Source organism: Corvus hawaiiensis, chromosome 40 (assembly GCF_020740725.1).
Source record: "Corvus hawaiiensis isolate bCorHaw1 chromosome 40, bCorHaw1.pri.cur, whole genome shotgun sequence".
Classification (NCBI taxonomy): domain Eukaryota; kingdom Metazoa; phylum Chordata; class Aves; order Passeriformes; family Corvidae; genus Corvus; species Corvus hawaiiensis.
The window spans coordinates 232,159-252,204 of record NC_063252.1 but is presented as its reverse complement, the minus strand read 5'-3'; the positions used below and the strand labels follow the sequence as shown (position 1 = coordinate 252,204).

Sequence of the window (20,046 nt, the reverse complement as noted above, 5' to 3'; positions counted from 1 at the left end):
GAGAGAGAGAGATGGGGGAATTGGTTAAAAATGGGTTAAAAATGGGAAAAATGGGGTAGAAATGGGTTAAAAATGGGAAAAATGGGGGTTTGGGACAGTGGCAGTGGGGACACGGCCAGGGGCGGCGGGGACAGCGGCGGTGGCACTGAGAGAGAGAGAGAAATGGGGGAATTGGTTAAAAATGGGAAAAATGGGTTAGAAATGGGTTAGAAATGGGTTAAAAATGGGTTAAAAATGGGAAAAATGGGGGTTTGGGACAGCGGCAGTGGGGACACGGCCAGGGGTGGTGGGGACAGCGGCGGTGGCACTGAGAGAGAGAGAAATGGGGGAATTGGTTAAAAATGGGTTAAAAATGGGAAAAATGGAGTAGAAATGGGTTAAAAATGGGAAAAATGAGGGTTTGGGACAGCGGTGCCGGGGACACGGCCAGGGGTGGTGGGGACAGCGGCGGTGGCACTGAGAGAGAGAGAAATGGGGGAATTGGTTAAAAATGGGTTAAAAATGGGAAAAATGGAGTAGAAATGGGTTAAAAATGGGAAAAATGAGGGTTTGGGACAGCGGCAGTGGGGACACGGCCAGGGGCGGCGGGGACAGCGGCGGTGGCACTGAGAGAGAGAGAAATGGGGGAATTGGTTAAAAATGGGTTAAAAATGGGAAAAATGGAGTAGAAATAGGTTAAAAATGGGAAAAATGAGGGTTTGGGACAGCGGTGCCGGGGACACGGCCAGGGGCGGCGGGGACAGCGGCGGCGGCACTGAGAGAGAGAGAAATGGGGGAATTGGTTAAAAATGGGTTAAAAATGGGAAAAATGGGTTAAAAATGGGTTAAAAATGGGAAAAATGAGGGTCTGGGACAGCAGTGCCGGGGACACGGCCAGGGGCGGCGGGGACAGCGGCGGTGGCACTGAGAGAGAGAGAAATGGGGGAATTGGTTAAAAATGGGTTAAAAATGGGAAAAATGAGGGTTTGGGACAGTGGTGCCGGGGACACGGCCAGGGGCGGCGGGGACAGCGGCGGCGGCACTGAGAGAGAGAGAAATGGGGGAATTGGTTAAAAATGGGTTAAAAATGGGAAAAATGGGTTAGAAATGGGTTAGAAATGTGGAAAAATGGGGGTTTGGGACAGCGGCAGTGGGGACACGGCCAGGGGCGGCGGGGGACAGCGGCGGTGGCACTGAGAGAGAGAGAGAGATGGGGGAATTGGTTAAAAATGGGAAAAATGGGTTAGAAATGGGTTAGAAATGGGTTAAAAATGGGTTAAAAATGGGAAAAATGGGGGTTTGGGACAGCGGCAGTGGGGACACGGCCAGGGGTGGTGGGGACAGCGGCGGTGGCACTGAGAGAGAGAGAGAAATGGGGGAATTGGTTAAAAATGGGTTAAAAATGGGAAAAATGAGGGTTTGGGACAGCGGTGCCGGGGACACGGCCAGGGGCGGCGGGGGACAGCGGCGGCGGCACTGAGAGAGAGAGAAATGGGGGAATTGGTTAAAAATGGGTTAAAAATGGGAAAAATGGGTTAGAAATGGGTTAGAAATGTGGAAAAATGGGGGTTTGGGACAGTGGCAGTGGGGACACGGCCAGGGGCGGCGGGGACAGCGGCGGTGGCACTGAGAGAGAGAGAGAAATGGGGGAATTGGTTAAAAATGGGAAAAATGGGTTAGAAATGGGTTAGAAATGGGTTAAAAATGGGTTAAAAATGGGAAAAATGGGGGTTTGGGACAGCGGCAGTGGGGACACGGCCAGGGGTGGTGGGGACAGCGGCGGTGGCACTGAGAGAGAGAGAGAAATGGGGGAATTGGTTAAAAATGGGTTAAAAATGGGAAAAATGGGTTAAAAATGGGTTAAAAATGGGAAAAATGAGGGTTTGGGACAGCAGTGCCGGGGACACGGCCAGGGGCGGCGGGGACAGCGGCGGTGGCACTGAGAGAGAGAGAAATGGGGGAATTGGTTAAAAATGGGTTAAAAATGGGAAAAATGGGTTAAAAATGGGTTAAAAATGGGAAAAATGGGGTAGAAATGGGTTAAAAATGGGTTAAGAATGGGAGAAATGGGGGTTTGGGACAGCGGTGCCGGGGACACGGCCAGGGGCGGCGGGGACAGCGGCGGTGGCACTGAGAGAGAGAGAGAAATGGGGGAATTGGTTAAAAATGGGTTAAAAAGGGGAAAAATGGGTTAAAAATAGGTTAAAAATGGGAAAAATGGAGTAGAAATGGGTTAAAAATGGGAAAAATGAGGGTTTGGGACAGCGGTGCCGGGGACACGGCCAGGGGCGGCGGGGACAGCGGCGGCGGCACTGAGAGAGAGAGAGAGATGGGGGAATTGGTTAAAAATGGGAAAAATGGGTTAGAAATGGGTTAGAAATGGGTTAAAAATGGGTTAAAAATGGGAAAAATGGGGGTTTGGGACAGCGGCAGTGGGGACACGGCCAGGGGTGGTGGGGACAGCGGCGGTGGCACTGAGAGAGAGAGAGAAATGGGGGAATTGGTTAAAAATGGGTTAAAAATGGGAAAAATGGGTTAAAAATGGGTTAAAAATGGGAAAAATGAGGGTCTGGGACAGCAGTGCCGGGGACACGGCCAGGGGCGGCGGGGACAGCGGCGGTGGCACTGAGAGAGAGAGAAATGGGGGAATTGGTTAAAAATGGGTTAAAAATGGGAAAAATGGGTTAGAAATGCGTTAGAAATGGGTTAAAAATAGGTTAAAAATGGGAAAAATGGGTTAGAAATGGGTTAGAAATGTGGAAAAATGAGAGTTTGGGACAGCGGTGGTGGGGACAGAGATGAGGGCACTGAGAGAGAGAGAAAAAGGGGAAAAATGGTTAAAAACGGGTTAAAAAGGGGAAAAATGAGGGTTTGGGACAGCGGCAGTGGGGACACGGCCAGGGGTGGCGGGGACAGCGGTGGAAGCACTGAGAGAGAGAAAAAATGGGGAAATTGGTTAAAAACGGGTTAAAAATGGGGAAAATGGGGGTATGGGACAGTGGTGATGGGGCCAGTGGACGCGGCACTGAGAGAGACACAAAAACGGGGGAAATTGGTTAAAAACGGGTTAGAAATGGGGGTTGGGGGCAGCAGTGGCACTGGGGACAGCACCGGAGTCACCGCGAGAGAGAGGAAATGGGGTTAAAAATGGGCGTTTTGGGACAGCGGTGGTGCCACTGAAAGAGACCAGGAAACGGGAAAATGGTTAAAAACGGGGTAAAAATGGGATTTTGGGGGTTGGGAATTGGGGAAAACGAAGGAGGACGGCGAGGCTGGGAGAGAGAAAAAAAAGAGAACCCTGAATCCCCTAAAATCCCCCCAAACCTCCCTGAATCCCTCCGGTTTTGGGATGCAACCCCCTCGATTTGGGTTCGAACCGCCCGGATTCGGGGTCCAAACCCCCTGAAATCTCCTAAAACCCCCGGAATTGCCCGAAATGGCAGGAAGCGAGCCCGTTACCGTCTCCGGGCGCCGGCGGCAGGCGGCAGACCTGCCGGCACATGGCCACGAAGCCGTGGTAGAAGCGGGTCAGGTCCTCGTCCGAGCGGCGCTCGAGGTTGGCCAAGGCCCGGAACCGCCCCCAGCGGAAGCGGCCCGAGCCCGGCTCCAGCTCCACGCCGAAGGTCGAGGCCACGCGCAGGAAATCGGCCTGCTCCCGGCGCGTCCAGCTGGAAACGGGGAGAGAAACGGGCAAAACGGTGAAAAACGGCGAGAAACGGCGAGAAACGGCGAAAAAAGGGCGAAAAAACGGTGGAAAATGGCCCAAAAAATGGCAAGGAAAGGGAAGAAACCAACCAGAAATCTCCAAAAGCGCCCCAAAAGTCGAGGCCACTGGGAAACGGGAGAAACGGTGAAAAAAGGTGAAAAAAACCATGAAAAAATGGGAAAAATGGCATAAAACCAAGAAAAATGGGAAAAAACAGCAAAAAAATGCCCCAGAAACACCCAAAAGCCCCCCAAACCACCCCAAAAGTCGAGGCCAGGCGCAGGAAATCCGAGTGCTTGTGGCCAACCCAACTGGGAATGGGAAAACGGCCAAAAAATGGGAAAAACGGGGGAAAAAAACCCAAAAAAAGTCAAAAATCCACCAAACTGGCAGAGGGAAGGTCCTGGAAGGGTAAAGGAGGATTCCAAGCAGGTGCTGAAGGGGGAAATCAGGGATTTGGGGGTTTGCACCCCGAAAACGGAATTCTGCTGTTTCTAAAACCTGAAAACACCAATTTTGGGTCGTGAGCCCCAAACCCGCTTGGGGAAGGTCCTGGAAGGGTAAAATTTCGATTGCAATGGACCTAAAAGCGACAAAAACGAAGCATTTGGGGTCCTGAACCCCAAAACGAGAAGGATTCGTGGTTTTGAGACCCAAAAGTATCAATTTTGGGTCCTGAACCCCAACCCCACCTTGAGAAGGTCCTGGAAGGGTAAAAACCGACAGCAATCTGAGAAAAACCCAACGATTCGGGGCTCCCGCCGCCCCCAAAAATTCACCCTGGGCGTTTTTGGAGCCGCCGAACCCGAATTTGGGGGTCCTGGCCCCCCCAGACCCTCCCGGAGCCCCCCCCCGGCCCCGTACCGCTGCTGCTTGTCCCGCCGGGCGCCGTCGTGGCCGCGCCGCTGCCGCCGCCGCTCGCCGGGGGGGTCCCGGGGCGGCTCCCGGGGCTGCTCCCGGCTCCCGGCCCTCTGGCAGGCCCCGATCAGGCGCCGGAAGCGAGCGGTCAGCGCCGACCCCGCCGGCCAGGGCGGCTGCGGGCCCGAGCCGGCGGGGGGGCCTGGGGGGAGGGGCGGGACATGGGGTCAGTTTGGGGTCATTTGGGGTCAGTTTGGGGTCATTTGGGGTCAGTTTGGGGTCAGTTTGGGGTCAGTTTGGGGTCAGTTGGGGTCATTTGGGTCAGTTTGGGGTCATTTGGGGTCAGTTTGGGTCAGTTTGGGGTCATTTGGGGTCATTTGGGTCAGTTTGGGTCAGTTTGGGGTCATTTGGGGTCAGTTTGGGTCAGTTTGGGGTCATTTGGGGTCAGTTTGGGGTCATTTGGGGTCAGTTTGGGTTAGTTTGGGGTCATTTGGGGTCAGTTTGGGTCAGTTTGAAGTCATTTGGGGTCATTTGGGGTCATTTGGGGTCAGTTTGGGTTAGTTTGGGTTAGTTTGGGGTCATTTGGGGTCATTTGGGGTCAGTTTGGGTCAGTTTGGGGTCAGTTTGGGGTCAGTTTGGGGTCATTTGGGGGGAGCTGGGGTCAGTTTGGGGTCAGTTTGGGGTCAGTTTGGGGTCATTTGGGGTCAGTTTGGGGTCATTTGGGGTCAGTTTGGGGTCAGTTTGGGGTCAGTTTGGGGTCAGTTTGGGGTCATTTGGGGTCAGTTTGGGGTCATTTGGGTCAGTTTGGGGTCAGTTTGGGGTCAGTTTGGGGTCATTTGGGGTCATTTGGGTCAGTTTGGGTCAGTTTGGGGTCATTTGGGGTCATTTGGGGTCAGTTTGGGTCAGTTTGGGTCAGTTTGGGTCAGTTTGGGGTCATTTGGGGTCATTTGGGGTCAGTTTGGGGTCATTTGGGGTCAGTTTGGGTCAGTTTGGGTCAGTTTGGGGTCAGTTTGGGTCAGTTTGGGGTCAGTTTGGGTCATTTGGGGTCGTTTGGGGTCAGTTTGGGGTCAGTTTGGGGTCAGTTGGGGTCAGTTTGGGGTCATTTGGGGTCATTTGGGGTCATTTGGGGTCAGTTTGGGTCAGTTTGGGTCAGTTTGGGGTCAGTTTGGGGTCATTTGGGGTCATTTGGGGTCAGTTTGGGGTCAGTTTGGGGTCAGTTTGGGTCAGTTTGGGGTCAGTTTGGGGTCATTTGGGGTCATTTGGGGTCATTTGGGGTCAGTTTGGGTCAGTTTGGGTCAGTTTGGGGTCAGTTTGGGGTCATTTGGGGTCATTTGGGGTCAGTTTGGGTCAGTTTGGGTCAGTTTGGGGTCAGTTTGGGGTCATTTGGGGTCAGTTTGGGGTCAGTTTGGGGTCAGTTTGGGTCAGTTTGGGGTCATTTGGGGTCAGTTTGGGGTCAGTTTGGGGTCAGTTTGGGGTCAGTTTGGGGTCAGTTTGGGGTCATTTGGGGTCAGTTTGGGGTCAGTTTGGGGTCATTTGGGGTCAGTTTGGGGTCATTTGGGGTCAGTTTGGGGTCAGTTTGGGGTCAGTTTGGGTCAGTTTGGGGTCATTTGGGGTCAGTTTGGGGTCAGTTTGGGGTCAGTTTGGGGTCATTTAGGGTCATTTGGGGTCAGTTTGGGTCAGTTTGGGGTCAGTTTGGGTCAGTTTGGGTCAGTTTGGGGTCAGTTTGGGGTCATTTGGGGTCAGTTTGGGGTCATTTGGGGTCATTTGGGTCAGTTTGGGTCAGTTTGGGGTCAGTTTGGGGTCATTTGGGGTCATTTGGGTCAGTTTGGGTCATTTGGGGTCATTTGGGGTCAGTTTGGGGTCATTTGGGGTCAGTTTGGGTCAGTTTGGGTCAGTTTGGGTCAGTTTGGGGCCATTTGGGGTCAGTTTGGGGTCAGTTTGGGGTCAGTTTGGGGTCATTTGGGGTCAGTTTGGGGTCAGTTTGGGTCAGTTTGGGGCCATTTGGGGTCAGTTTGGGGTCAGTTTGGGGTCAGTTTGGGGTCATTTGGGGTCAGTTTGGGGTCAGTTTGGGGTCAGTTTGGGGTCATTTGGGGTCACTTTGGGGTCAGTTTGGGTCAGTTTGGGTCAGTTTGGGGTCATTTGGGGTCAGTTTGGGGTCATTTGGGGTCATTTGGGGTCAGTTTGGGGTCAGTTTGGGGTCAGTTTGGGGTCAGTTTGGGGTCAGTTTGGGGTCATTTGGGGTCAGTTTGGGGTCATTTGGGGTCAGTTTGGGGTCAGTTTGGGTCAGTTTGGGGCCATTTGGGGTCAGTTTGGGGTCAGTTTGGGTCAGTTTGGGGTCATTTGGGGTCAGTTTGGGTCAGTTTGGGGTCAGTTTGGGGTCATTTGGGGTCAGTTTGGGGTCAGTTTGGGTCAGTTTGGGTCAGTTTGGGGTCAGTTTGGGGTCAGTTTGGGGTCAGTTTGGGTCAGTTTGGGGTCAGTTTGGGGTCATTTGGGGTCAGTTTGGGGTCATTTGGGGTCAGTTTGGGTCAGTTTGGGGTCAGTTTGGGGTCAGTTTGGGGTCATTTGGGGTCAGTTTGGGGTCAGTTTGGGGTCATTTGGGGTCAGTTTGGGGTCATTTGGGGTCAGTTTGGGGTCATTTGGGGTCAGTTTGGGGTCATTTGGGGTCAGTTGGGGTCAGTTTGGGGTCAGTTTGGGGCCATTTGGGGTCAGTTTGGGTTAGTTTGGGGTCAGTTTGGGTCATTTGGGGTCAGTTTGGGTCAGTTTGGGGTCAGTTTGGGTCAGTTTGGGGCCATTTGGGGTCAGTTTGGGGTCAGTTTGGGTCAGTTTGGGGTCAGTTTGGGGTCATTTGGGGTCAGTTTGGGGTCAGTTTGGGGTCAGTTTGGGGTCATTTGGGGTCACTTTGGGGTCAGTTTGGGTCAGTTTGGGTCAGTTTGGGGTCATTTGGGGTCGTTTGGGGTCGTTTGGGGTCAGTTTGGGGTCAGTTTGGGGTCATTTGGGGTCAGTTTGGGGTCAGTTTGGGGTCAGTTTGGGGTCATTTGGGGTCAGTTTGGGTCAGTTTGGGGTCAGTTTGGGTCAGTTTGGGGTCAGTTTGGGGTCATTTGGGGTCAGTTTGGGGTCATTTGGGGTCATTTGGGGTCAGTTTGGGTCAGTTTGGGGTCAGTTTGGGTCAGTTTGGGGTCAGTTTGGGGTCATTTGGGGTCAGTTTGGGTCAGTTTGGGGTCATTTGGGGTCAGTTTGGGGTCAGTTTGGGTCATTTGGGGTCAGTTTGGGGTCATTTGGGGTCAGTTTGGGTCAGTTTGGGGTCATTTGGGGTCAGTTTGGGGTCATTTGGGTCAGTTTGGGGTCATTTGGGGTCATTTGGGTCAGTTTGGGTCAGTTTGGGGTCATTTGGGGTCAGTTTGGGGTCAGTTTGGGTCAGTTTGGGGTCAGTTTGGGGTCATTTGGGGTCAGTTTGGGGTCATTTGGGGTCAGTTTGGGGTCAGTTTGGGTCAGTTTGGGTCAGTTTGGGGTCAGTTTGGGTCAGTTTGGGGTCAGTTTGGGGTCATTTGGGGTCAGTTTGGGGTCATTTGGGGTCAGTTTGGGTCAGTTTGGGTCAGTTTGGGGTCAGTTTGGGGTCATTTGGGGTCAGTTTGGGGTCAGTTTGGGGTCAGTTTGGGTCAGTTTGGGGTCATTTGGGGTCAGTTTGGGGTCAGTTTGGGGTCAGTTTGGGGTCATTTAGGGTCATTTGGGGTCAGTTTGGGTCAGTTTGGGGTCAGTTTGGGTCAGTTTGGGTCAGTTTGGGGTCAGTTTGGGGTCATTTGGGGTCAGTTTGGGGTCATTTGGGGTCATTTGGGTCAGTTTGGGTCAGTTTGGGGTCAGTTTGGGGTCATTTGGGGTCATTTGGGTCAGTTTGGGTCATTTGGGGTCATTTGGGGTCAGTTTGGGGTCATTTGGGGTCAGTTTGGGTCAGTTTGGGTCAGTTTGGGTCAGTTTGGGGCCATTTGGGGTCAGTTTGGGGTCAGTTTGGGGTCATTTGGGGTCAGTTTGGGGTCAGTTTGGGGTCAGTTTGGGGTCATTTGGGGTCACTTTGGGGTCAGTTTGGGTCAGTTTGGGTCAGTTTGGGGTCATTTGGGGTCAGTTTGGGGTCATTTGGGGTCATTTGGGGTCAGTTTGGGGTCAGTTTGGGGTCAGTTTGGGGTCAGTTTGGGGTCAGTTTGGGGTCATTTGGGGTCAGTTTGGGGTCATTTGGGGTCAGTTTGGGGTCAGTTTGGGTCAGTTTGGGTCAGTTTGGGGTCAGTTTGGGGTCAGTTTGGGTCAGTTTGGGGTCATTTGGGGTCAGTTTGGGTCAGTTTGGGGTCAGTTTGGGGTCATTTGGGGTCAGTTTGGGGTCAGTTTGGGTCAGTTTGGGTCAGTTTGGGGTCAGTTTGGGGTCATTTGGGGTCAGTTTGGGGTCATTTGGGGTCAGTTTGGGGTCATTTGGGGTCAGTTTGGGGTCATTTGGGGTCAGTTGGGGTCAGTTTGGGGTCAGTTTGGGGCCATTTGGGGTCAGTTTGGGTTAGTTTGGGGTCAGTTTGGGTCATTTGGGGTCAGTTTGGGTCAGTTTGGGGTCAGTTTGGGTCAGTTTGGGGCCATTTGGGGTCAGTTTGGGGTCAGTTTGGGTCAGTTTGGGGTCAGTTTGGGGTCATTTGGGGTCAGTTTGGGGTCAGTTTGGGGTCAGTTTGGGGTCATTTGGGGTCACTTTGGGGTCAGTTTGGGTCAGTTTGGGTCAGTTTGGGGTCATTTGGGGTCGTTTGGGGTCGTTTGGGGTCAGTTTGGGGTCAGTTTGGGGTCATTTGGGGTCAGTTTGGGGTCAGTTTGGGGTCAGTTTGGGGTCATTTGGGGTCAGTTTGGGTCAGTTTGGGTCAGTTTGGGGTCAGTTTGGGTCAGTTTGGGGTCAGTTTGGGGTCATTTGGGGTCAGTTTGGGGTCATTTGGGGTCATTTGGGGTCAGTTTGGGTCAGTTTGGGGTCAGTTTGGGTCAGTTTGGGGTCAGTTTGGGGTCATTTGGGGTCAGTTTGGGTCAGTTTGGGGTCATTTGGGGTCAGTTTGGGGTCAGTTTGGGTCATTTGGGGTCAGTTTGGGGTCAGTTTGGGGTCATTTGGGGTCATTTGGGTCAGTTTGGGTCAGTTTGGGGTCATTTGGGGTCAGTTTGGGGTCAGTTTGGGTCAGTTTGGGGTCAGTTTGGGGTCATTTGGGGTCAGTTTGGGGTCATTTGGGGTCAGTTTGGGGTCAGTTTGGGTCAGTTTGGGTCAGTTTGGGGTCAGTTTGGGGCCATTTGGGGTCAGTTTGGGGTCAGTTTGGGTCAGTTTGGGGTCATTTGGGGTCAGTTTGGGTCAGTTTGGGGTCAGTTTGGGGTCATTTGGGGTCAGTTTGGGGTCAGTTTGGGTCAGTTTGGGTCAGTTTGGGGTCAGTTTGGGGTCATTTGGGGTCAGTTTGGGGTCATTTGGGGTCAGTTTGGGGTCAGTTTGGGGTCAGTTTGGGGTCATTTGGGGTCATTTGGGGTCATTTGGGGTCAGTTTGGGGTCATTTGGGGTCAGTTTGGGGTCATTTGGGGTCAGTTTGGGGTCAGTTTGGGGTCATTTGGGGTCATTTGGGGTCAGTTTGGGGTCATTTGGGGTCAGTTTGGGGTCATTTGGGGTCATTTGGGTCAGTTTGGGTCAGTTTGGGGTCATTTGGGGTCAGTTTGGGTCAGTTTGGGGTCAGTTTGGGGTCATTTGGGGTCATTTGGGGTCAGTTTGGGTCAGTTTGGGGTCAGTTTGGGTCAGTTTGGGGTCAGTTTGGGGTCATTTGGGGTCAGTTTGGGGTCAGTTTGGGGTCACTTTGGGGTCAGTTTGGGGTCATTTGGGGTCATTTGGGGTCATTTGGGGTCAGTTTGGGGTCATTTGGGGTCAGTTTGGGTCAGTTTGGGGTCATTTGGGGTCATTTGGGGTCAGTTTGGGGTCATTTGGGGTCAGTTTGGGTCAGTTTGGGGTCATTTGGGTCAGTTTGGGGTCAGTTTGGGGTCATTTGGGGTCAGTTTGGGGTCAGTTGGGGTCAGTTTGGGGTCAGTTTGGGTCAGTTTGGGGTCAGTTTGGGGTCACTTTGGGGTCAGTTTGGGGTCATTTGGGGTCATTTGGGGTCATTTGGGGTCAGTTTGGGGTCAGTTTGGGGTCAGTTTGGGTCAGTTTGGGGTCATTTGGGTCAGTTTGGGGTCATTTGGGGTCATTTGGGGTCAGTTTGGGGTCAGTTTGGGGTCATTTGGGGTCAGTTTGGGGTCATTTGGGGTCAGTTTGGGGTCAGTTTGGGGTCATTTGGGGTCAGTTTGGGGTCATTTGGGGTCATTTGGGGTCAGTTTGGGGTCATTTGGGGTCATTTGGGGTCGTTTGGGGTCAGTTTGGGTCAGTTTGGGGTCAGTTTGGGGTCAGTTTGGGGTCAGTTGGGGTCAGTTTGGGGTCAGTTTGGGTCAGTTTGGGTCAGTTTGGGTCAGTTTGGGGTCAGTTTGGGTCAGTTTGGGGTCAGTTTGGGGTCATTTGGGGTCAGTTTGGGGTCATTTGGGGTCATTTGGGGTCAGTTTGGGTCAGTTTGGGGTCAGTTTGGGTCAGTTTGGGGTCATTTGGGGTCGTTTGGGGTCAGTTTGGGTCAGTTTGGGGTCAGTTTGGGGTCATTTGGGGTCATTTGGGGTCGTTTGGGGTCAGTTTGGGTCAGTTTGGGTCAGTTTGGGTCAGTTTGGGGTCAGTTTGGGTCAGTTTGGGGTCAGTTTGGGGTCATTTGGGGTCAGTTTGGGGTCATTTGGGGTCATTTGGGGTCAGTTTGGGTCAGTTTGGGGTCAGTTTGGGTCAGTTTGGGGTCAGTTTGGGGTCATTTGGGGTCAGTTTGGGTCAGTTTGGGGTCATTTGGGGTCAGTTTGGGGTCAGTTTGGGTCATTTGGGGTCAGTTTGGGGTCAGTTTGGGGTCATTTGGGGTCATTTGGGTCAGTTTGGGTCAGTTTGGGGTCATTTGGGGTCAGTTTGGGGTCAGTTTGGGTCAGTTTGGGGTCAGTTTGGGGTCATTTGGGGTCAGTTTGGGGTCATTTGGGGTCAGTTTGGGGTCAGTTTGGGTCAGTTTGGGTCAGTTTGGGGTCAGTTTGGGGCCATTTGGGGTCAGTTTGGGGTCAGTTTGGGTCAGTTTGGGGTCATTTGGGGTCAGTTTGGGTCAGTTTGGGGTCAGTTTGGGGTCATTTGGGGTCAGTTTGGGGTCAGTTTGGGTCAGTTTGGGTCAGTTTGGGGTCAGTTTGGGGTCATTTGGGGTCAGTTTGGGGTCATTTGGGGTCAGTTTGGGGTCAGTTTGGGGTCAGTTTGGGGTCATTTGGGGTCATTTGGGGTCATTTGGGGTCAGTTTGGGGTCATTTGGGGTCAGTTTGGGGTCATTTGGGGTCAGTTTGGGGTCAGTTTGGGGTCATTTGGGGTCATTTGGGGTCAGTTTGGGGTCATTTGGGGTCAGTTTGGGGTCATTTGGGGTCATTTGGGTCAGTTTGGGTCAGTTTGGGGTCATTTGGGGTCAGTTTGGGTCAGTTTGGGGTCAGTTTGGGGTCATTTGGGGTCATTTGGGGTCAGTTTGGGTCAGTTTGGGGTCAGTTTGGGTCAGTTTGGGGTCAGTTTGGGGTCATTTGGGGTCAGTTTGGGGTCAGTTGGGGTCAGTTTGGGGTCAGTTTGGGTCAGTTTGGGGTCAGTTTGGGGTCACTTTGGGGTCAGTTTGGGGTCATTTGGGGTCATTTGGGGTCATTTGGGGTCAGTTTGGGGTCATTTGGGGTCAGTTTGGGTCAGTTTGGGGTCATTTGGGGTCATTTGGGGTCAGTTTGGGGTCATTTGGGGTCAGTTTGGGTCAGTTTGGGGTCATTTGGGTCAGTTTGGGGTCAGTTTGGGGTCATTTGGGGTCAGTTTGGGGTCAGTTGGGGTCAGTTTGGGGTCAGTTTGGGTCAGTTTGGGGTCAGTTTGGGGTCACTTTGGGGTCAGTTTGGGGTCATTTGGGGTCATTTGGGGTCATTTGGGGTCAGTTTGGGGTCAGTTTGGGGTCAGTTTGGGTCAGTTTGGGGTCATTTGGGTCAGTTTGGGGTCATTTGGGGTCATTTGGGGTCAGTTTGGGGTCAGTTTGGGGTCATTTGGGGTCAGTTTGGGGTCATTTGGGGTCAGTTTGGGGTCAGTTTGGGGTCATTTGGGGTCAGTTTGGGGTCATTTGGGGTCATTTGGGGTCAGTTTGGGGTCATTTGGGGTCATTTGGGGTCGTTTGGGGTCAGTTTGGGTCAGTTTGGGGTCAGTTTGGGGTCAGTTTGGGGTCAGTTGGGGTCAGTTTGGGGTCAGTTTGGGTCAGTTTGGGTCAGTTTGGGGTCATTTGGGGTCACTTTGGGGTCAGTTTGGGGTCGTTTTGGGGGTCCTGAAGTGGCCACGGGGTCACTCGGGGGGTCCCCTTGGGTTTTGGGGGGAAAGGGGGGGATTTTGGTTGGTTTTGGGGAATTTTGGGGGGGTTCGGGAAAACTCTGGGGGCCTCGGGGTGGATTTTGGGGCGATTTCAGGGAATTCCAGGGAGTTCCAGGGGATCTCGAAGGAATTCCGGGGGAATTTCCGGGAATTTCCGAGCGCTTTGCGGCGTTTCCTCGAGGGAATTTTGGGGGGAATTTGGGGGATTTTGGGGCATTCCAGGCCCCCCCTTTACCTTCGTCCCCATCCACCACCGAGATCTCCTCGTCCAGCCCGGCCAGGGGGTCACTCTGGGGGGGTCATGGGGTCACCAAAGTCCCCAAAACCCCCCCCCAAAACGGGGAATTTTGGGGACAAAGCCTGGGAATTTGAGGGAATTCGGGGGATTTCGGGGGATTTTGGGGCATTTCCCCCCTTTTTTTTTACCTCCTCGCCGCCCCCCCTGCAGGGGTTTGTACTCAGGGTCCTCGGGGTCTTTGTCGAAATCAGCCCTGGGGAGACCCCAAAACTCCCTGAATTCACCCCAAACCCGCCCGGATTCAGCCCGGAAGCGCCGGGCAGACCCAAAATCCCGGGAATTGGGCCCAAAACGCCGGGGGTGCCTCAGCCTGGAGCTGAACTCAGCCCGGCGCCGGGGCCGGTCGGTATTAGCATGGCTGGGTCATCAGGGGCACCCCGGCCTAGGGGGGATCCCCCGATTTTGGGGGGGTTTGGGGATGCCAGGAGGGCTCCAAACCCACAGTTCCTCGAACCACCCCAAAAGCAGCGCAAAATTCACCCCAAAATCCCCCCGAATCGCCCAAAAATCCCCCCGAAACCACCTCAAATACACCCAAAACCACCCCAAACCTCCCCAGATTCCCCCAAACGTCCCCAAACCTCCCCAAAACCACCACAAATCACCCAAAAAACCCCCCGAAAGCACCTCAAGTACACCCAAAGCCATCCCAAACCTCCCCAAAACCACACAGAACCTCCCCAAATTCCCCCAAACATCCCCAAAACCATCCCAAACTGCCCCAAATTCATCCCAAACCTCCCCAAAACCATCCCAAACCTCCCCAAACCTCCCCAAAACCATCCCAAACCTCCCCAAATTCACCCCAAACCTCCCCAAATTCCCCCAAACGGCCCCAAATTCATCCTGAACCTCCCCAAAACCACCCCAAACCACCCCAAAACCACCCTAAACCTCCCCAAAACCACACAAAACCTCCCCAAAACCATCCCAAACCTCCCCAAATACACCGCAAACCTCCCCAAACCTCCCCAAATTCATCCCAAACCTCCCAAAACCACCCCAAACCTCCCAAAACCATCCCAAACCTCCCCAAAACCATCCCAAACCTCCCCAAACCTCCCCAAATTCCCCCAAACCTCCCCAAAACCACCTCAAACTTCCCAAATTCCCCCAAACCTCCCCAAATTCATCCCAAACCTCCCCAAAACCACACAAAACCTCCCCAAAACCATCCCAAACCTCCCCAAAACCATCCCAAGCCTCCCCAAACCTCCCCAAATTCCCCCAAATCTCCTCAAACCTCCCCAAATTCCCCCGACCCGCCCAGGTCCGGGCTCTCCCCCGCTCACCCCTCGGGCCCCTCCAGGCGCTGCTCGGCCGCCACGGCCGTGGCATCGGGACCGCCGGCCTTGGCCAGGAAGCACAGGGCGGGGTCTGCCCGCATGGTGTGGTACCGCTCGTACCCTAAAAACCCCAAAACCACCCCAAAACGGGCTCAAGGGACGAAAACCAGCAAAAAACCCCACCGAAACAGCCCGAAATGCACCCGAAATAACCCCAAAACGCAGGGCCCTCATGGCGTGGGGCCCCTCGTACCCGAAAAACCCCAAAACCGCCCCAGAATCACCCAAAAGGTCGCAAAAACGGCAAAAAACCCTGGGAAAAGAACCCTGAATACCCCAAATTCGTCACCACAACGGCCCCGAAACAACCCCGAAACAAAAATCCCACAAAGCCACTCCGGGATGCACGGAAAACACCCCAAAGCACCCAAAACCACCCCAAAATCACCCAAAACCACCCCAAAACACCCAAAACCACCCCAGAACCACCCAAACCACCCCAAAATCACCCAAAACCACCCCAAACCACCCCAAAACACCCAAAACCACCCCAAAACCACCCAAAACCACCCCAAAACACCCAAAATCACCCCAAAATCACCCAAAACCACCCCAGAACCACCCCAAAATCACCCCAAAACCACCCAAAACCACCCCAAAACACCCAAAACCACCCCAGAACCACCCAAACCACCCCAAAATCACCCAAAACCACCCCAAACCACCCCAAAACACCCAAAACCACCCCAAAACCACCCAAAACCACCCCAAAACACCCAAAATCACCCCAAAATCACCCCAAACCACCCCAGAACCACCCCAAAATCACCCCAAAACCACCCAAAACCACCCCAAAACACCCAAAACCACCCCAAAATCACCCAAAACCACCCAAAACCACCCCAAAACACCCAAAACCACCCCAAAACCACCCCAAAATCACCCAAAGCCACCCCAGAACCACCCAAACCACCCCAAAATCACCCAAAACCACCCTAAAACACCCCAAACCACCCAAAACCGCCCCAAAACCACCCTAAACCACCCCAAAATCCTCCCCCAACTTCCTCAATCCCCTTCGAGACACCCCAAAACCACCCAAAACCACCCCAAAATCACCCAAACCTCTCCAAAATCCTCCCCCCAACCTCCTCAATCCCCCTCCAGACAGCCCAAAACCACCCAAAACCACCCCAAAATCACCCCAAACCACCCCAAAACACCCAAACCACCCCAAAATCACCCCAAACCACCCCAAAACACCCAAACCACCCCAAAATCACCCCAAACCACCCAAAATCACCCCAAACCACCCCAAAACCACCTCAAGACCCCTCAAACCCCCCAAAGCCCCAAAACCGCCGGAATTTGCCCCAATACCGTGCTTGAAGACCCCGATGAGCAGGGACTTGTCGGCCTCGGGGTCCCACCAGGCCGTGGGCACCTCCAGCTGCTCCAGCAGCGGGAACCAGATGTGCACATCGCTGGGGACCCCAAAAACGGGGCGGGGACCCCAAAAACGGGGTCAAACCACCGAAAACGAGGGGGAACGGACCGAAACCGACCCAAAAACGGGGCTGGAAAGCCCCAGATCCCCCCAAATCCCCCATAAAAAACCCCAAAACCGCGCCAGAAGTGCCCCAAAGAGCCTCAAACCACCCCAAAACCCCCGGAACGCTCCAAAATCCCTCAAATCCCCCCCAAATCCCCCAAATCCCTCCCAAAATCCCCAAAATCCCCCCCCAAAATCCCTCCCCAAATCCCTCCCCAAATCCCCCAAATCCCTCCCAAAATCTCCCAAATCCCTCCCAAAATCCCTCCCAAAATATCCCAAATCCCTCCCCAAATCCCCCAAATTCCTCCCCAAATCCCCCAAATCCCCCCCAAGATCCCCCAAATCCCTCCCCAAATCCCCCAAACCGCCCAAAAAAAACCCCCATAAATCCCCCCTAAATCTCCAAAACACCCCCCCCATAAACCTCCTCAAATCACCCCAAATTCTCCAAAATCCCCCAAATCCCTCCCAAAATCCCCTGAACTGCCCAAAAAAACCCCCATAAATCCCCCCAAAATCTCCAAAACGTCCCCCCCCAATAAACCTCCTCAAACCACCCCAAAACCCCCCAAATCCCTCCCAAAATCTCCCAAATCCCTCCCAAAATCTCCCAAATCCCTCCCAAAATATCCCAAATCCCTCCTGAAATCCCTCAAATCCCTCCCAAAATCCCCCAAATCCCCCAAACCGCCCAAAAAAAACCCCCATAAATCCCCCCTAAATCTCCAAAACACCCCCCCCAAACCTCCTCAAACCACCCCAAAACGGCTCCAAAACCCCCCCAAAACCCTCGGGAAACCCCAAAATCCCCTCAAAAAGCCCCAAAAGCCTCACCTGGCGCTGGCCCCCGCCAGGACCTTCTCGGCCTGGTCGCCGATGACCTCGTGGCGCAGGAAGTGAAGCATCCGCAGCCGCAGCAGCACCCTGAGAGCAGCGGGGGTCGGGCAAAGTCCCCAAAAAAACCCAGCACCAGAACCCCGAGACACCACGAGAAACGGGAAATCCCACAAAAACTCCGAAATCCCACAAAAAATCCGAAATCCCACAAAAAATCCATAAAACTGCACCAAAAAAACCCCCGAAATCACAGAAAAAATCCAAAATCCCACAAAAAATCCGAAATCCTACAAAAACCCCCGAAATCCCACAAAAAAACCCGAAATCCCACAAAAAATCCGAAATCCCGCAAAAAACCCGAAATCCCACAAAAAACCTGTAAAATCACACCAAAAAACCCCTGAAATTCCAGAAAAAAACCCCAAAATCCGACAAAAAACCCTGAAATCCCACAAAAAATCCAAAACCCCACAAAAACCCCCAAAATTCCACAAAAAATCCAAAACCCCACAAAAAATCCGTAAAACCGCACCAAAAAAAAGCCCAAAATCCCAAAAAACTTGAAATCCCACAAAAAAAACCCCAAAGCCTCACAAAACCCCAAGATCCCACAAAAACCCCCAAAATCCCAGAAAAAAACCCCAAAATCCTACAAAAAACCCCCAAGATCCCACAAAAACCCCCGAAATCCCACAAAAACACCCCCAAAACCCTACAAAAAAACTCCAAAATCCCATAAAAAACCCAAAATCTCACCAAAAATCCGTAAAACCACACCAAAAAAAAGCCCAAAATCCCAAAACACTTGAAATCCTACAAAAAAACCCAAAGCCTCACAAAACCCCCCAAACCCCACAAAAACCCGGAAAAAAACCCCAAAACCCCACAAAAAAACCCCGAAACTCCACAAACCCCCTCCCAAAAACTTGAAATCCCACAAAAAAACCCCAAAACCCCCCCAAAAACCCCCCCAAAAAAAACCAAAAAAACCCAAAAAAATCCCAAAACCCCCCCAAAATCCCCCCAAACCCCCCAAATCCCCCCAAAGCCCCCAAATCCCCCCTCCCCGGGCCGCACTTGCTGCTCTGGTGCCGCAGGTGCTTCCGGTAGCCCTCGTCCTGCAGCAGCGCCTCGGGCTCGTGGCCCCGCGGCCACTCGGCCCCGCTCGGCTCCGGCGGCACCTTGGGCGCCTTCTTGCCCTTGCGGCCACGCGGCAACGGCGGCGGCACGGCCGCGCCTGGGGGGGCACGGGGCCGGCGGTCAGCGGGGTGGGACGGGGGAGAGCCCCGAATGGGCACGGAATGGGGTGGGCACGGAATGGGGTGGGCACGGAATGGGGTGGGGTGGGCACGGAGATCACCAAATGAATGACCCCAAAACCACCCCAGAATGACCTCAAAATCTCCAAACCCACCCCAGAATGACCCCAAAACCACCCCAGAATGACCTCAAAATCTCCAAACCCACCCCAGAATGACCCCAAGTGCCCCAAACCCACCCCAGAATGACCCCAAAACCACCCCAGAATGACCTCAATATCTCCAAACCCACCCCAGAATGACCCCAAAGCCACCCCAGAATGACCTCAAAGAGCCCAAACCCACCCCAGAATGACCCCAAAGCCACCCCAGAATGACCTCAAAGAGCCCAAACCCACCCCAGAATGACCCCAAGGGCCCCAAACCCACCCCAGAATGACCCCAAGGGCCCCAAACCCACCCCAGAATGACCCCAAACCCACCCCAGAATGACCTCAAAGAGCCCAAACCCACCCCAGAATGACCCCAAGGGCCCCAAACCCACCCCAGAATGACCCCAAACCCACCCCAGAATGACCTCAAAGAGCTCAAACCCACCCCAGAATGACCCCAAGGGCCCCAAACCCACCCCAGAATGACCCCAAACCCACCCCAGAATGACCTCAAAGAGCCCAAACCCACCCCAGAATGACCCCAAGGGCCCCAAACCCACCCCAGAATGACCCCAAAACCACCCCAGAATGACCCGAAAGAGCCCAAACCCACCCCAGAATGACCCGAACCCCACCCCAGAATGACCCCAAAGACCCCAAACCCACCCCAGAATGACCCCAAAGCCACCCCAGAATGACCTCAAACCCACCCCAGAATGACCTCAAAGAGCCCAAACCCACCCCAGAATGACCCCAAGGGCCCCAAACCCACCCCAGAATGACCCCAAACCCACCCCAGAATGACCTCAAAGAGCCCAAACCCACCCCAGAATGACCCCAAGGGCCCCAAACCCACCCCAGAATGACCCCAGAATGACCCCAAACCCACCCCAGAATGACCCCAAGGGCCCCAAACCCACCCCAGAATGACCCCAGAATGACCCCAAACCCACCCCAGAATGACCCCAAACCCACCCCAGAATGACCCCAGAATGACCCCAAACCCACCCCAGAATGACCCCAAGGGCCCCAAACCCACCCCAGAATGACCCCAGAATGACCCCAAACCCACCCCAGAATGACCCCAAACCCACCCCAGAATGACCCCAGAATGACCCCAAACCCACCCCAGAATGACCCCAAGGGCCCCAAACCCACCCCAGAATAACCCCAAGGGTCTCCCAAACCTCCCTTGGATGATCCCGACGCCCTCCAAGATCCCCAGAACCTCCTGCAGAAGACCCCAAACGCCTCAAGAACCCCAAAACCCATCCTCGGCTGAGCCCAACGACCCCCGGGATGACCCCGAAGCCCCCCGATCCGCGGCGGCCCTCACCGGGGTGGCCGAGCGCGGGGCGGGCGCGGCCGTTCTCGGGCGGGGCCAGCAGGGCCCAGGCGAAGGCGCGGACGCCGTCGTCGCCGCGGAAGTGCAGCAGGCAGAAGAGGACGATGGCGCGGCTCAGCCCCTCCACGTCGCGCTCCGACAGGCGCCGCTTGAAGCGGCCCTGCGCCGCCAGCTCCCGCCAGCGGCCCCACCTGAGCGGTCAGCGAGCGGTCAGCAGGGGCAGCGGGAGGTCAGCGGGGGCAGCGGGAGGTCAGCGGGGGCAACGGGAGGTCAGCGGGGGCAACGGGAGGTCAGCGGGGGCAACGGGAGGTCAGCGGGGGCA

General features: G+C 54.3%; 1 protein-coding gene across 1 annotated transcript in view; it reads right to left on the bottom strand.

Moving 5' to 3' along the window:
* CHD8 (chromodomain helicase DNA binding protein 8) overlaps positions 1–20,046 on the bottom strand; it is a 50,364-nt gene that overhangs the window by 4,875 nt on the left and 25,443 nt on the right. Inside the window, 11 exon segments of the mRNA XM_048290403.1 lie at positions 2,069–2,109; positions 2,243–2,291; positions 3,439–3,647; positions 4,550–4,745; positions 13,228–13,282; positions 13,348–13,483; positions 14,583–14,697; positions 15,957–16,060; positions 16,966–17,055; positions 18,046–18,205; positions 19,716–19,915. Coding sequence (XP_048146360.1) covers positions 2,069–2,109; positions 2,243–2,291; positions 3,439–3,647; positions 4,550–4,745; positions 13,228–13,282; positions 13,348–13,483; positions 14,583–14,697; positions 15,957–16,060; positions 16,966–17,055; positions 18,046–18,205; positions 19,716–19,915 — 1,355 coding nt within the window.